Source organism: Dipodomys merriami, unplaced genomic scaffold (assembly GCF_024711535.1).
Source record: "Dipodomys merriami isolate MVZ:Mamm:240054 unplaced genomic scaffold, mDipMer1.0.p SCAF_16, whole genome shotgun sequence".
NCBI classification, from domain to species: domain Eukaryota; kingdom Metazoa; phylum Chordata; class Mammalia; order Rodentia; family Heteromyidae; genus Dipodomys; species Dipodomys merriami.
The window spans coordinates 13,727,616-13,743,470 of NW_027202937.1; the positions used below are offsets into that span (position 1 = coordinate 13,727,616).

Below are 15,855 nucleotides of genomic sequence, written 5' to 3' on the forward strand. Positions count from 1 at the left end.
ATGATAACAGGTTAGCAAAGTTGTTGCATTTTAAATAATTTTCACAATCACGTTTCCACACAGCTCAAGTTAGAAACAATTTAAAAAAGACAATTACGAGCTCAAAGAAATGCAAAAAATGCCTGAACTGAAACATTATAAAACTTCTCTCATTAAGGATAAACAATTTTGACATCAGAAACTTAACACTAGAAGAGCTTCATCCTGGCCTACTCACAATTTCTATCCAGCTGATTGGTAACAGAATAACTTCTGGTTAGGGTTGATATTATGGGGTAATCTGAGAGGGTTTGTTCCTGGATTTCAAGGTTACTACAGGTTTGGGACAAAGATTGGATGTAAGCAAACATTTTGATTATTGGGAGTATGAGTAAAGGAAAAGAGCAGGAAGTTGAATTCAACAAGCTAACAAGTTATATTCGGGATGAAAAACTGAGGACAACCAAGTCTCCTTCAGTCTGGCTGAAGAGAAAATGCCACCTTTACAGCTAGGGTCCCTTTTTATTAGGTAGAAAAGAGGTCAGGAGTGACTTGCATATTGTGAAGGGGGAGGGGCATTGGCAGGATGGAAACGGGGAAGCTCTGTGCAAAAATGGAGGCAGGGGTGAGTTTTAACAGCATCTGTGTCAACAGATGCTTCAACTCTAGGCCCTTAGGCCCTTAGGGGAGGGGGAAATTATTCCAGGAGGTTGGCAGTAGGGGAAGTTCTGATAAATTTTTCAGAATGTGGCTGTCAAGGAGATGAGCTGGGCGCAGGTGGCTCACCCTTGTAATCCTAGCTACTCAGGAGGCTGAGATCTGAGGATAGCATTTCGAACCAGCCCAGGCAGGAAAGTCCATGAGGCTCTATCTCCAATTAACCACCAGAAGACCTGAAATGGGACCGAGGCTCAAGTGGTAAGTGCTTGCCTTGAGCTGAAGAGCTGAGGGACAGTGCCCAGGCCCAGAGTTCAAGCCCCACGACCCCCCCCCCCAAAAAAAGAAGATGATTGTTTCTAGTTCCAGCTGTTTTCCATCACTGGAGACTTTAAGGTGCCTTTTCAGTGGCTCTGGAATAGGATTTGGGAAACACTGACATTATGGCATGCTTTTACTTCTTTGGCTATAGTAACCCCAGAGTCAGGGCCTTTGAATAGTTTCCAGTGCTCTTCTCATTCCTCAAGGGGTTGAGAAATGCTAGGCTCTCCTTTAGCATTTAAGGGCTCAGCTTAAATGTTACCTTAGCTGTTCCTGTTTAGTTATTTTGTGCATTAAAAGAATGAAGTCCTCTCTCCTCTTAATTTCCTGTTACTGCACCTGTGCAGACTTCCCCTTCCCACCCAATTTGTTTTCTCACATCTGAGATGAAATTAGACATAGAGAAAGGTGTAACACTGGAGTTCGATATTTTCAAGTATTTTTTAATGTTATCTGTTATAAGTCTTTGAAATTCCATTTTTGATTTAAAAAATACCAGTTATGATCGAAGGTCATATAATCTATTCTCAAGCTAATTTATTAAAGGCCTTTAACATTGTGTATGTATTTCAAGCTATCTGTAAATAAAGCACTATGAGGATTGCAAAAAAAAATACCAGTTATATAATAATTGTACTGTCTATATCAGATTTCTTTGGTAGGGTGCAATCTACTAGCAGTTACAAATTTTCTGTGTCTTGCTACTCCTTGTACTTTGTTCATTTTCATCTGCCTTAATTGGACAGATTAATATTGTGTCCCAAGTAGAAATGTGCAACACATCTCCGAAAATCCAAGAGGTCTAAAGAGGAGCCTGGGTTACAGATTCTATGCAGCTGCCATGCATTATTCATAGCTACATCAACCATATAGCTCACCAATATTGAATACCATTTCTTGCTTCTCAACCTCACTCTGTACTTAGAAATAATTTGATCCATTTTACCTACACCTTTCCTGCATTCCTCATACAATTTCACTATGGATGGTTGACTTACCTGAGGGATCTCTTCACCATCTGCGAAACAACTTATCTCATTGACTGGTTCTATGCCTACAGCATTTGAGCACAGACTGATAATGCCATCACCATGCCAACGACACAAAATTATCTCATCACTTTCTTCCACTCGGAAATCAAAATACCCCCTCTTCATTTTTTTCATATGTTCTGCATTCATAAGTGGGCATTTTTCAGTCCTGTTCTCACGAATGGATCCTGTTGCCCTCACCCCTTTCTTTTTCAAAGCTGACATCAATTTGACACTGGTAAAGAAGCTATCAAAACACAAATGATAGGGATATTGACCTCTCTCTAAAAGAACATCAGCAAAGTTCATGACTAGATTTCCACCAAGCCCAAGGTCAAGATCCTTATCTGTCTCCATAGTTGATTCTTCTTGATAGGGCTCAAACCAAACTAGATAACCCTGTGTGGTTGTACCACACCAAATTTTGTAGCCAATTCTAAGAGGCTTTCCATTGAGGAATTGGTCACTATCAAAGCATTCACACATTGATTTGTCAAAGCAATAGTATTCTTCTAGGGGAGCATACAAGAGGAAATTTTTATTCATTTGTTTTATGAGAGGCCTCAATTTTGAAAACTTATCTTTTTGGTCTAGGTGACTATTATCTGCAAAATGCAGGTATGAGAAAATCAGTTCAAATCTCTCCCTTCTAATTGCATCTCTAACCAGGTTCTGGTCAGCATCAGAAACTTCCCAATACAGTCCCCTTCTGGGGCGCCTTACAAATCCACTCCAAAGCAGGACACCAAACACACACCGCATTTCCTGAACTGTGACTTCCAAGTTGACATTTTTCTGAGAAGCGTAATTGTTAGTTTCATTGACAATCAAGTTGAATGTTTCATCATCAAAAAACAATTCAAAGAGTTCTACTGGGTTCAACTTCTCACTCTTGAGGTTCAAGAGTCCAGAGTCCAGTGCTGACCAGCTTGGGAAGTTGGGTTTTAGGTCTCTTTTAGTCCAGCTTTTCTCTGAGACACTTGACACCTTTAGCTTCTTCTGTAAAGGCTGCAACTCAGGCTCAATTTCTTCCTCTACCTCTGAGTCATCAGAAAATGCAAGGCCTTGGAGCAGTTCACTCACTCGAGCTTTGTCTTTTTTTCTCCCTTTTCGAGTAATGTCTCCTGCTGCATACTGCAAGGATGCAATGTGCATGCGCGCCCACGAGTCACGAGGAGGGTGACGATCCTTCAGAGTGTTCACATTTGAGACTGTCTTTTCAGTAGTACTACAAGGTATGTGGGGTGTACAATCTCTGGGAAAGGAAAGAAAACAAAACATATGCTACAAAGATCCTTAGTCTTACTAGGTGCCGGTGGCTCACACCTGTAATCCTAGTTACTTAGGAGGCTGAGATCTGAGGATCATTGTTCAAAGCCATCCAGGGCAGCAAAGTCTATGACATTCTTATTTCCAGTTAACCCACCCCCAAATTGGAAGTGCAGCTGTGGCTCAAGTGGTAGTGTGCCAACCTCGAGCAAAAAAGCTCAGAGATAGTGCCCAGGCCTTGAGTTCAAGCCCAAGACCATGACAAGAAAGAAAGAGAGATTGGGGGGGGGGTGGGGAAGAGAGATAGGGAAGCAGGGAAGGAGGAAGGGAAGGAAGGAAAGAAGGAAGGAAAGAAGGAAGCAAGGAAGGAAGGAAAGAAGGAATGAAGAAAAGAGAAAAATTCCTGAGAGATTACAATTTCTCTATTCTTTTTTGTTTGTTTGTTTTTGGGTCTGGTTGTGGGGCCTGAACTCTGGGCCTGGGCGCTGTCCCTGAACTCTTCAGCTCAAGGCTAGCGCTCTACCACTTGAGCCACAGCGCCACTTCTGGCTTTTTTCTTTTTGCTTATGTGGTGCTGAGGAATCGAACCCAGGGCCTCATGCATGCAAGGCAAGCACTCTACCACTGAACCACCTTCCCAGTCCCACAAGTTCTCTATTCTTATCTATCCATAGGGAAGACTTCAGCTAAACTTAACATTACTAGTTTCTCCCCACCTCTCATTCATTTCTCATGACCTAAGTAATTAAATACAGAAGGGCTGGGAATGCGGCTTAGTGGTAGAAACAAAAACGTGAAACAAAACAAAAAAGCCACATAAACAAAAAAAGCCAAAAGTGGCACTGTGGCTCAAGGGGTAGAGTGCTAGCTTTTAGCAGAAGCTCAGGGACAGTACTTAGGCCCTGAGTTCAAGCCCTAAGTTGGCAAAACCAAATCAAAACAAGAAAACCAATAAATACAGAAGAAACAGGGCATCCTTAGCATATCTTCCCCCTCTGTCTTCTTTATGATGCAGATAGTCTATGCCTCTTTTGCCATAGCTTGCAATGGGCATGCCTCTGCAGGAGGCCATCTGCTGCACTCTGCCAGTATGAGCTGATTTAGATCTCAGCTGCTTTATCCAGTCTTCTTTCTTCTTCTTCTTCTTTTTTTGGTTGTGGGCTTGAACTCTGGGCCTGGGCACCGTCCCTCAACTCTTCAGCTCAAGGCTAGCGCTCTACCACCACTTGAGCCACAGTGCCACTTACAGCCTTTTCTGTTTATGTGGTACTGAGGAATCAAACCCAGGACCTCATGCATGCGAGGCAAGCACTTTACCACTGAGCTACCTTCCCAGCCACCTTCCCAGCCCCCAGTCTAACTTCTATCAGCACTGAGATCAGATTTCTAGGTCCATCTGTATTACTCCCCTATTTCCATCTTCTGATTCTTTTTCATTTTCTTTTTGTTGTTGTTGTTGTTGATGTTGGTTGTGAGTCTTTGAACTCAGGGCTTAAGCACTGTCCCTGAGCTTTTTTGCTCAAGGCTAGTGCTTTCCCACTTTGATTATAGCTCCACTTCTGGTTTTCTGGTGGTTAACTGGAGATATGAATCTCAAAGACTTTCTTGCCCAGGCTGGCTTTGAATCACAGTCCTCAGAGCTCAGCCTCCTGAGTAGCTAGGATTATAGGTATGAGCCACTGGTGCCTGGTTTTATTTTTATTCTTATAGGCATTGTAAGTCATACTTTCAGTTACCAACAGTCATGCAGATTCCTATTCTTAGTTACAACTCCATGCTATGTTACTCAATGTGGTAACTCTTCCTTTAGTGGAGTTTAGCTCAGTCCTTATTAGCTTAATGAAAATTTCATTTTTTCTTCTTAAACTTCAAAGTGCTTCTGTTGTAAAGGCTGGGAGGTAACTCGGTGGTAGAGAGCAGGGTGAGGTCCTAGGTTCAATCCCTAGCACTAAATTAATCAATACATTTTCTCTTTTAGCTGAAGTTTAGGTCCCTGTTTTCCTAAGATGAACATTTATGTCAACAATGGGAGTCTTCACTCCCAGCCCTGCTCTTTAGGCTAATTATATCATCTTGTTTCCTTCTCCTCTTTCCTCAAGTCAAGAGAAGTTAATGGCCTCACAAGAAGCCAACCCTCTGCTTGCGATTTGATTCTTCCCTTTCACCTTTAGTAACACATTACATTTCTGTCTACAATCAACATTTTTGAAGAGCCTACTTATTATAATTATTTTCTTTCACCAGCTACTTTCCTTTTGATGTTTCTTACTTAGTTCTCCTGATGGAGGGTGAAAATAGTCTACTTTCCTCCCTAAATCCTCTTCCAGCTCTGATACTTAACTGTCATGGCAGATTCACCTGCATCCTTTACTGTAAATTCTCTGCCTTCTGGCTTTTCCATTTATACCTCCCATAAGGGAGCCGAGCAGACTTGGGGTATGGCTCAGGTAGTAGAATGCTTACCTAGTAAATGTAAGGTCTCAGTACAGGCAAAACATCCATATATATAAACATGCATGCATGCATACATACATACATAAGCATATATACAAGAGTGGTCAATAGGACAGACTGGGTCAGTCGAGGATAGGGCTGTTGGAGTTAACTGAAGGCCAAATTTAGATTTTTCCTAATTATTATATACTGATAGGTCACCATCCTGGCATGGAATCTCCTAGGATCACAGAAGTGAGAGTGTCAATTATTTAGTATTACTCAGGAAAGCAGGCTTGACTACCTGGTTTCTCTGGCTCCATTCCAATTTCTTCTTATATCCACAGGATTTGATTCAGTCAGGACCAAAGACTCACCTACTGGGACTTCCTGAGGTCTTCCCACCTTGTTCCATTTCTTCAGAAGCATCTTGTTCTATATTAAGCAAACTATCTTTAGTTATAACTTATTCAGAAACAATATTTGTTATTTAAATGTCATCTATTTCATGAATTTATATAAAAAACAATCCCTAAGGTAAGAAATAGATAGTCTAAATTAATTTTTTAAAAAATCAACAGGTAGCCAGGTGCTGGTGGCTCACACTTGTAATCCTAGCTCCTCAGGAGGCTGAGAGCTGAGGGTCACAGTTCAAAGCCAGCTCAGGCAGGAAAGTCTATGAAACTCTTATCTCCAACAGAATACTTAGTAAAAGCCAGAAGTGGTGCTGTGGCTCAAATGGTAGAGCACTAGCCTTGAGCAAAAGAAGGTCAGGGACCATGCCCATGCCCTGAGTTCCAGCCTCAGGACTGGCAAACCACAACAACAAACAAACAGGTATCTTGGGGCATGCAGTTTCAGTACTACTATGAAATATGGCACAGTACAGGAAGGTAGAAAGGTTGACTAGGGTATCAGAGACCAGTTGGGATAAGGGTCTTAAGGAAAGTTAAAAATTGATGGAGAACTTCCTCTGAGGTAGAGGGATTGGGCAGAGGCAGTTACAGGGTTTCCAAGTATGAAGGGCTATCTGGAATGACAAGTTATATGGAACTGTGGGTGAAGAAGAAGATGATGCAGAGGTATCACTTAGGGGAATTAGTGGAAAGAAAAGAATAGCCAGAGAAGGTCAAAATAATTAATAACCAACCCACCAAATACTGTTTGGAAAAGTGGGGAGGAGGTAGGAGAGGAATGGGCATATGGTAGGAGGGATGAATTTGTTTAAAGTGCAATGTGTGCATGTATGGAACTACGACAGTGAGTTAGCATTCAATGTGATATTTGCAAATGTATGCTCATTACAAATGTATGTTTGTACACAGTTGTTTCCGTAGTGTAGTGCTTATCACGTTCGCCTCACAAATGTATGTTTGTATATGTAATAATTATATGTAAATCCAAAAATAAGTATCAATAACCAAGGCAATGAGCAACAGAAGACAATGTGATTGGGAAGGACGCAAAATGGTAAGGGCTGAGAAGAGTTTGGAGGCAGAGGGCAGAAGAAAGGAAGGGAGTGTGAAGACCCAGAGAAGTGAAGACTCCAAGGCCACGTTCAGGGTCAGTGATTAGAAAAGAAGAGCACTCTTACTCATCAGGCTGGCAACCTTCTCCTGAGCTGAGTTCCCATAGAGGTGTCTCTGAGTCAAACTCAGGCGTGGCCACTCCTCTGGGGCAAAAGCCTGGGGTGCTTCTTCTCCAGTCTGTGCTGACATCTAAAAGGCAAAAAATGACCCATTAGTTTTCCTTGTGACAGAGGTCCGGTTATGAAAAGTATTGAGTATATTACTAGACCAGTGGTACCATAACTAATGGCATTTGTAAATTTGTTGGAGGTGATGCTTATCACCAGCTCATGCCAATACCATTCAGAGGATGAGGCTAGATATTAGGTATCATGCAATGAATGGGAGAATCCCCATTCTTTCCACTCTCCTTCCCCACCCATACAGCAAGGTGCCCCATATCCTACAGAACTTCTGAGTATCTATTGAACCAAACCTACAGCCAGTACACACTGGCTGTACCTAAGTCTAAGAATCCTGACAATTTTTATGGGATGATATTGGGGAAAAAAAAAGTAAGAGTACTCTAGAGAAAGAAGCTTACATGGAAGAAAGATATTGTCACAGAAGCTGAGTCACTGGAACTGTGGTTCTCATTGTTTTCATACTATTTTCTACTAATGTTGATGAGCATTTCAGTGAAATATTACAATATAGCACATACAGTTAAACTGATTACAAATATATAGTGGAGGATTTTGAAACTCCTTTTAACAGAACTGGAACTTAATGGAAATGAAGGAATCTCACTGAATCTCATTAAAAAAGAGTAGTTCAAAATATTTTATAGGGCCGGGTGCTGGTGGCTCATGCCTGTAATCCAACTACTCAGGAGTCTGAGATCTGGGGACTGCAGTTCAAAGCTAGCCCAAGTGGTAAAGTCCATGAGACTCTTATCTCCAATTAACTGCCAGAAAACCAGAAGTGGCTCTGTGGCTACTCAGAAGGCTGAGATCTGGGGATTATGGTTCAAAGCCAGCCCAGGTAGGAAAGGCCATGAGATTTTATCTCCATTTAACCGCCAAAAAATCAGAAATGGCGCTAGCTTTGAGCTGAAGAGCTCAGATACAGTGCCCAGGCTGAGTTCAAGCCCCATGACCAACAAAAATATAAATAAATAAAATCACACACACACACACACACACACACACACACACACACACACACACACACACACACACACACACACACACACACACACACACACACACACACACACACACACACACTGTAGCTAGCTGTGTGTGGTGGCTCTTGCCACTTGGGAGGCAGAGACTGGATGATCAGTTTGAGGTCTCCTCTTCCCCACCACCCCGGCAAAAAGTTGGTGAGACCTCATTTCATCTAGTAGGTTGGTCATGGTGGTATGTACCTGTAATGCTAGCTACACAAAAGCAGTATGAGGCTAGCCCTGGGCAAAACCACAAGACCTCTGAAAAATATCCAAAGCAAAATAGACTGGGTGAGGGTGGGGGTGGATGTAGCTCAAGTTGTGGACAGCCTGCCTAGCAAGTGTAAGGCCGAACTCAAACCCTAAGTACTGCCAAAAAAAAAAAAAAAAAAGAAACTGAATATTTTGATAAGGAAGACATGTGTTTTTTTTTCTTTATCTCATTACTCTTATCCTAACAGAACTACTTTTATACAGAAAAGCTTTCCTCATTTAAATAGTATCATCATTCTGTATCGATATGTGATTTGACATAAAGTGAACTTAGAGAAACCATGCCATCAGCAAGGCTTTCAGGTGAAGAGTGTGGGCAGAGCACAGGTCTAGAAAGAAAACTGTTACCATTAGGCCATCGGACTCACCTGGACTCTAGGTGGGTTAAACTCGGTCAGTGCGGCCTCATTTCTGGAACTTTCTTCCTGGGCAAAGGTTGTTCCCTGTGGTGTAATCCCTAGAAAGAGAGGAGACAAAGGCCCTGAGTGAGTGGCCTTTAGAAGTGTCCTTTGTTTGGGATTAGCCCCCCAAAAGGAGTTCCTTAACCTTCCAAACTAAGATGCAGATCTTATTGTCCAAAATAGCGTATTGAGATTGCCTTCATACTGTCAAGAATTCTAAAATTCTAAAACTCTGGTGTCTTTTACCTTCCAAACTGGATAGAGTTGATGGATTTATAAGGGGCCTTACAGTGATTAGTTTTTGCATACATAAAGGAAAATTAAAATAAGGATAAAGGAGGATGATGGTGGTGATAAGTACTTTATTTTGAATAGTATAGCACAAAACCCACAAAAGTCTACTTTTGAACTACTCTGATTTGATCTCTTTTTCTTTTGCTGGCTATGTTGTAGTAGCTGTTGTTTTTGTATAGACATGTAATAGAGAAAGAATAGTTTGGGTCAAATGTCAGGAGCCTTAACTTTAAGAAGTACCTTTGCTTCTGTTGACCCTGGGTGAGTTGTTTTGAGTGTTGATCTTTCTAACTATTAATTGAGGGCACTGGAGAAGACCTTAGAATTATGATACTGTGTGATTCCTTGTGTTTTTAAAGCTTACTTAGATATAGGGATGAACAAAACTATATAACTTAATATTGATCAAAGAACATAAACTTTTTGTTATGAATAAGTTCTGGAGTCTTAATGTATAGTACAGTGACTACCCTGAATTTTATTTTTTTTTTAAGATAAGGTCTTACTATGTTGTCCAGGCTGGCCTTGAACATCTTGGCTCAAGCAATCTTACCTCAGTTTCCCAAGTACCTAAGACTACAGGCATGTGTTACAATGCCTAAGCTTCATACTTGAAATTTGCTCTGAGTAGATTTCAAGTACTCTCAACATGCACACATAGTAACTGTAAGATGATAAATATGTTAAGTGCCTATAGTATTCATTCTACAAAATGTACACAAATATAAGAAATAAAACTTGAGGCTATGATAGCACATCTATAATTCCAGCATTTAGGATGCTGAAGCAGGAGGAATACCAGTTTGAGGCCACCTTATGTTAAGTGAGTTCCAGACTGGTTAGTATATAGTGGGACCCTGTCTCAACTCTCCCACCTACAAGGAAAGAAGGAAGGAAGGAAGGAAGGAAGGAAGGAAGGAAGGAAGGAAGGAAGGAAGGAAGGAAGGAAGGAAGGAAGGAAGGAAGGAAGGAAGGAGAGAGAGAGAAAAAAAAGAAAGTGAATAAATTAGTAAGTTCTGGAGTCTTAATGTAAAGTACTTTTCTTTTGTTTTTATATAAGGTCTTACTGTGTTAAACTCACCCTCTGGCACTCACCATTCACTTCTTGGGGGAGCTGTGGAGGTTCACATGTCAGGGTGGTGACCCCAGGCAGGATATGGAGGCTCTGACATTCCAAAGAGGCCCCCTGATATTCTGCTACCACTAAGTGCATGTCCTGTCCTTGAATGTAGAATGATGCCTGGAGACAAGAGTTGTACCTTGAGAAAACATCCTGGAGGAAACTAGAGTGCATAGCAGTTAGAGCCATCCCCAAGGAAACACAGAACAAGCCCTATGCAACCCTTTAAGGAAGGAGTGAGTAGAACAGTCATACACCCCTTTGGCAAATAAAGACTACGTGTCCACTAAAATTGGCCCTATTCTATATGTGGGAATTCAGCACCAAGCAGGGTAGAAAAGATAAGTAAGGTTCCCTGCCCAGGAAAAGAACTGCAAAAAGTCAGGTGAATGTCTAAACTAGTGAGTGGAATTTTAGTGAGAACTAGGATATGTACATGGTCTCAAAAAGTCTCCTACCAATTACATAGTTGTCCGGAAAGGGAAAGTAATAACTTTCTAGTGAAGAAATCTGATAAGACCTCATCAATAATGGGATAAAACATTACTCCTGAAATGATGGACTGAGGAGAATACAGTAACTCCTGTGAGGTAGATATTCTAGGCAAATCGCACATCCTTGGATCTAATCTGCAGAAAATATAAACTGAATTTGAAACACTGGCATGGGCTTCAGGCCACTGAACAAATACATGGAAACCAAAAAAGACAAAGCAACTAAATGGAAAATGTAATGTTGGGTTATGTCCTGGATCAAAAGAAAAATGGCCATAAAGAACACTATTAGGATAATAGGGCAAATTTTTGACAAGGATTACTATTCTATAATAGTATCAGGACAACTTTATCTAATGCCCCTAAACTTGATGGTTGTACTCTGCTTGTGCAAGAGAATATCCTTGTTCATCAGAAATACACACTGAAGTATTTAGAGGTAAAGGAGAATAATGTCTGCAATTAGCTCTCAAATGGTTCAGGAGGAAAGTAGGTGAGTGAGTGTGTGTGTGTGTGTGTGTGTGTGTGTGTGTGTGTGTGTGTGTGTGTGTGTGTGTGTGTGTGTGTGTGTGTGTGTGTGTGTGTGTTGTATGTGTGTGTACACTGGTATAAGCATGGAAAAACAGAGAGATTCAGTATGGGCTGGGTTACATGGTGTACATCATGAAATGAAACAAATATTACCAACTGAGAATCTTGGTGAAGCCATAGGAATTCTCTATATTATTCTCCTCACCCTTTTGTTAAGTTATATATTATTTCAAGGTATTTCTTCTTATGTACCACCATACCTGTCCTGTGTGTGCCTGTCCTGTGGCTAGGTTCTCCAATACTGTCACTGCCTGCTCTCCACTTTGCAGACAATCCATCTGCACCCAGGCCTGAAGCTCCTTGGGCAGGATGGTCAGGAACTGCTCCAGCACCAGCAGCTCCATGATCTGCTCCTTGGTGTGCATCTCTGGTCTCAGCCATTGGTGACAAAGTTCTCGGAGCTGGGCCAGAGCCTCCCTGGGCCCAGGAGCCTCTTGATAACAAAACTGCCGGAAGCGCAGACGGCAAAGCTCCTGCGTGTGGGTGCTGCTCTCCTGTGAGTGGTATGCCTGCTCCCAGGTAGAATCTTCTGCCTTCACTTTCACAAGATTATCTTCATTTTCACAAGTGGAACCTGGCAAATCTTCAAACATGTTGAGCTTAGAAGCTAGAGGAAGACTCACTAGGCTGAAGTCTATGCTTCAGTAATGTTTTTCCAAAGGTACATCTAAAGTATAAGAATTGATCATAATTACAAAAATAATAAGTTTCAAAATTCTATTCAGTATGCTTAATGCTTGTGTGTGTGTGTGTGTGTGCGCGTGCGTGCGCACACACACACACACACACATGTGCATGCCTGCACTTGTGTTTGAACTCAGAGCCACTAACTCTTATTTGGCTTTTTACACTCTTAGCTGGTACCCTAACACTTGAGCCATATCTATACTTTTGACGTTTTACTGGTTAATTGAGGATAAGAGTCTCTCAGTCTGTTTGCAAGATCTAGCTTCAAAATAAGATTTTTTTTTTTTTTTTGGTCCATTGTGGGGCTTGAACTCAGGGCCTGGGCACTGTCCCTGAGCTTTTTTGCTCAATGTTAGTGCTCTACCACTTTGAAGTACAGTGCTACTTCCTCAAACCATGATAAAGTTTTTTATTGTAAAAATACTGTACAGAGGGGTTACAGTTACATGAGAAAGGTAATGAGTACATTTCCTAATAAGCATTACCTCCTCCTTTGTTTTTCCCCTGCCATCCCTTCCTTCCCACCTCCACAACTACATTCTCCCCTCCCCCCCCACCTCAAACCATGATTCTTAAATCTTAGTCTCCTGAGTACCCTGGATTGTAAGTGTGAAACACAAGTGCCTGAAACATACTTATATTTGTTATGTTTGTCCCCATTGGAGGTCTTGCTCAAAAGCTGAACTTGTACTGGGCACAAGTGGCTCACACCTGTAATCCTAGTTACTTAGGAGGCTGAGATCTGAGCATCGTGGTTCAAAGCCAGCTGGAGCAGGAAATTCTGTGAGACTCTTATCTCCAATTAACCACCAGAAAACTGGAGGTGGTGTTGTGGCTCAAGTGGTAGAGTGCTTGCCATAAGCTGAAGAGTTGAGGGACAGTGCCCAAGCCCAGAGTTCAAGCCCGAGGACCAAAAACAAACAAAACAAACAAAAAAACTGAACTTGCTAGCCTTTCTATAAAAGAAGTGAATCACAAGTACTTCTTAAACACTAAAGGTGTTGAACCCAGTGGTAAGAGGATGCAATATATGAGAGAGAAAGGTTAACACTTGGTTGGCCAAGTGTACTGGAATATTTTAGCACTTGGGAGGCAGAGTCCAGCCTAGGCTACAAAGTGAGACTATGTCTCAAAGAAAGGAAAAGGAAATGGAAGCTCAATCTATAACATCATTAAAAAAAACTCATCCATTATCTATTTCTCCATTTCTTTTGCTGTCATGATCTTCCATATATTTAAGCTTATACCAGGTTCTATCACTGGGTCCAGTTTTTTCCACAAAATGCCTTACAGCTATTTTTTCCTTTTTGTTCTCTTATTATCCTTTCTATTCACTATTGCAATCATTTTTTGTGTGATATTCTTGCTTAACCACCCATCATTGGATTAATATTTCCTAAAAGCAAATACTGGCTCCATTCATTATACCTCCGGAGAGCATGAAATATCTGTTTGGTATTTGTCCACTTTCCTGGCATGAACTCCTAAAATCCTTAAAATCTTCAGAGTAGTGTGTTTTTGTATTCTAATAACTGATTGCTGGTGGGCAAGTAGGTGGTTTCAGGACAGGAGCTGATCACTGAGTATGAATGACACCAAACCAGTATTACAAATTGGGACTTTCAGCCCCTCACCCCCAAAATCTGGGGGTGGTGGGAAGAGGAATGGAAAGGTAGGCTGATAAGCAATAAAGAGTGATTTAATCAATCAGGCTTTTGTACTGAGGCCTCCATAAAAATCAAAAAAGGACAGGGTTCATGGAACTTTGAAATAGCTGGTCATCAAGAAATTCCTGGAGGTTGGTCCCTTCACAGAGGGCATGGGAGCTGCACACTCCTTAACTTTGCCCTATGCAATTCTTCATCTGTATCCTTTACACTACATCAGTAAACATGTGTTTTCTTGAGTTGTGAGACTTCAAGAAAGAGGCTGTAGGAATCCTGATTTCTAGCCAGTTGGGCAAGCACAGGTAAAATAACCTGGGGCTGACAACTGACACTGGAAATTGGAGGCAGACTTGTGCAGGTAGGTCCTCAACTTATGGGTGTCAGGGATACCCTGTGATGTCCTAGGAAAAATTAACTGTTTGCTGGTGTGGGGGGGAAATCGCTACACTTGAGAATACATGCATCTTCTGGGAAAATGACTGTGGTGTAACAGCAGAGAAAAAAGTCTGTTTCTCCTATAGACAAGTTAAATTCTCCAGGATCTGCTATCTACTGGCTTTTATTTGGCTGTTATTCAATTTACTAAGCACCTCAATATTTTCCAGGCATAAAGCTTTTCTTTTCTTACCTTGAAGAAAATCATGGTCTTCCCAAATATCTCATGTCACGGCCACGATGACTAACTCAAGGTTTTCCCATTCACTTTGTACTTTATAGCCAGGATCATCTTTTAAATGCAATTCTCAAGGCTCAGTGCAAAAGGTGATGTAGGGCATAACCTTCTCTGGCCACCCTCAAACACAATGGATAGAAGGGGACAACTGTTCTGTCCTTTATGCCACACGAACGACCATGTGGCATTTCCACGGGAAACCGTACCCACCCTGCCTCCTCCTCAGATCACAGAACCACTCTAGCTTGAGGACAGGGGTTTATCTGTTAACAGACTGCACGCCCAGCACGTACCTGGTATTCAACAGATCCTGGTGGGCTCCTGATGGATGACTTTACCCAGGTGTACCTGAGATGCTAGGATTCTGGCAGGCGCCCGGCACACAGCAGACGGGTCCGTCCAATTGGTGGCGTCCAAGTGCGGGTGCAGATTACGAGTTTAAAAAAAAAAAAAAGGTGCACAACAAAAATGTGGCCGCCGACCTTGTTTAAGGGTCTCCCAGGAACCCCGGGCCGTAGACTGGGAGGCGCCCGCTGGGCCTCTGCTCGCCTCACACACGCAGTGGAATCTTGTAGCGCCCGGACGTGTCACCAGGGGCTTCTGGCAGCCGAGCTGGGGGCCGCGGGGCACGACCTGCAGCGGCAGCGCGAGCTGGAGGATGGAGGCATTTCTTCCCGCCGCGCCTGCGCCCTCGCAGCAGCTTCCGGACGGGTTCCGCGTCTCTCTAGGCAACACGCCCCCCGTCTCGCTGGTGCACCGGGGGCAGGCAATTGCCGCCCAGCCACTGGCATTTCTTTGCTCGGATTTCCTTCAGATCTGTTTTCGCTTACTCCATCACTACACATTTTTGTAAATCGTTTCAATTAAAATTCTGGACGGAGCCTGGCACTGGTGGCTCACGCCTGTAACCTTAGCTACTACCCAGGAGGCTGAGATCTGAAGATCGCAGCCAGCCCTGATATTCTGCAAAAGGCAAAGATTAGTGGTCTCCAGAGGTTAGGGTGCAGGGGGGGGGGGGCAAATAGATGGTTTAGAGACATGAACCAAGAATATTGTGGTCTATGTTGAAAAGCATCTTCCACGAAGACTTTTAATGATTTGTGCATCTTAATCTATTATACTTGGTTCTTGTTGTTCATAAGGTTCAGAGCCAAACTTAAAAAGAAACTTTTATTGAAAGTAGTATTCAATACTGCTGGCGTAAAACCAGCTTCTAAATGGAACTC

The 15,855-nt window shown here is 42.3% G+C and overlaps 1 protein-coding gene across 1 annotated transcript; it reads right to left on the bottom strand.

The window, feature by feature from the left end:
* Positions 1-1,420: 1,420 nt before the first annotated feature.
* On the bottom strand, positions 1,421-15,298 carry Pgbd1 (piggyBac transposable element derived 1). Its single transcript, XM_070024326.1, has 7 exons — positions 14,923-15,298; positions 11,803-12,269; positions 10,493-10,637; positions 9,071-9,159; positions 7,285-7,408; positions 6,068-6,125; positions 1,421-3,243 (listed from the first exon to the last, which is right to left on the bottom strand). The coding sequence occupies exons 2-7, from the start codon at positions 12,193-12,195 to the stop codon at positions 1,692-1,694; spliced, it is 2,361 nt and encodes a 786-aa protein (XP_069880427.1). The 5' UTR covers positions 12,196-12,269; positions 14,923-15,298; the 3' UTR covers positions 1,421-1,691.
* Positions 15,299-15,855: the final 557 nt, after the last annotated feature.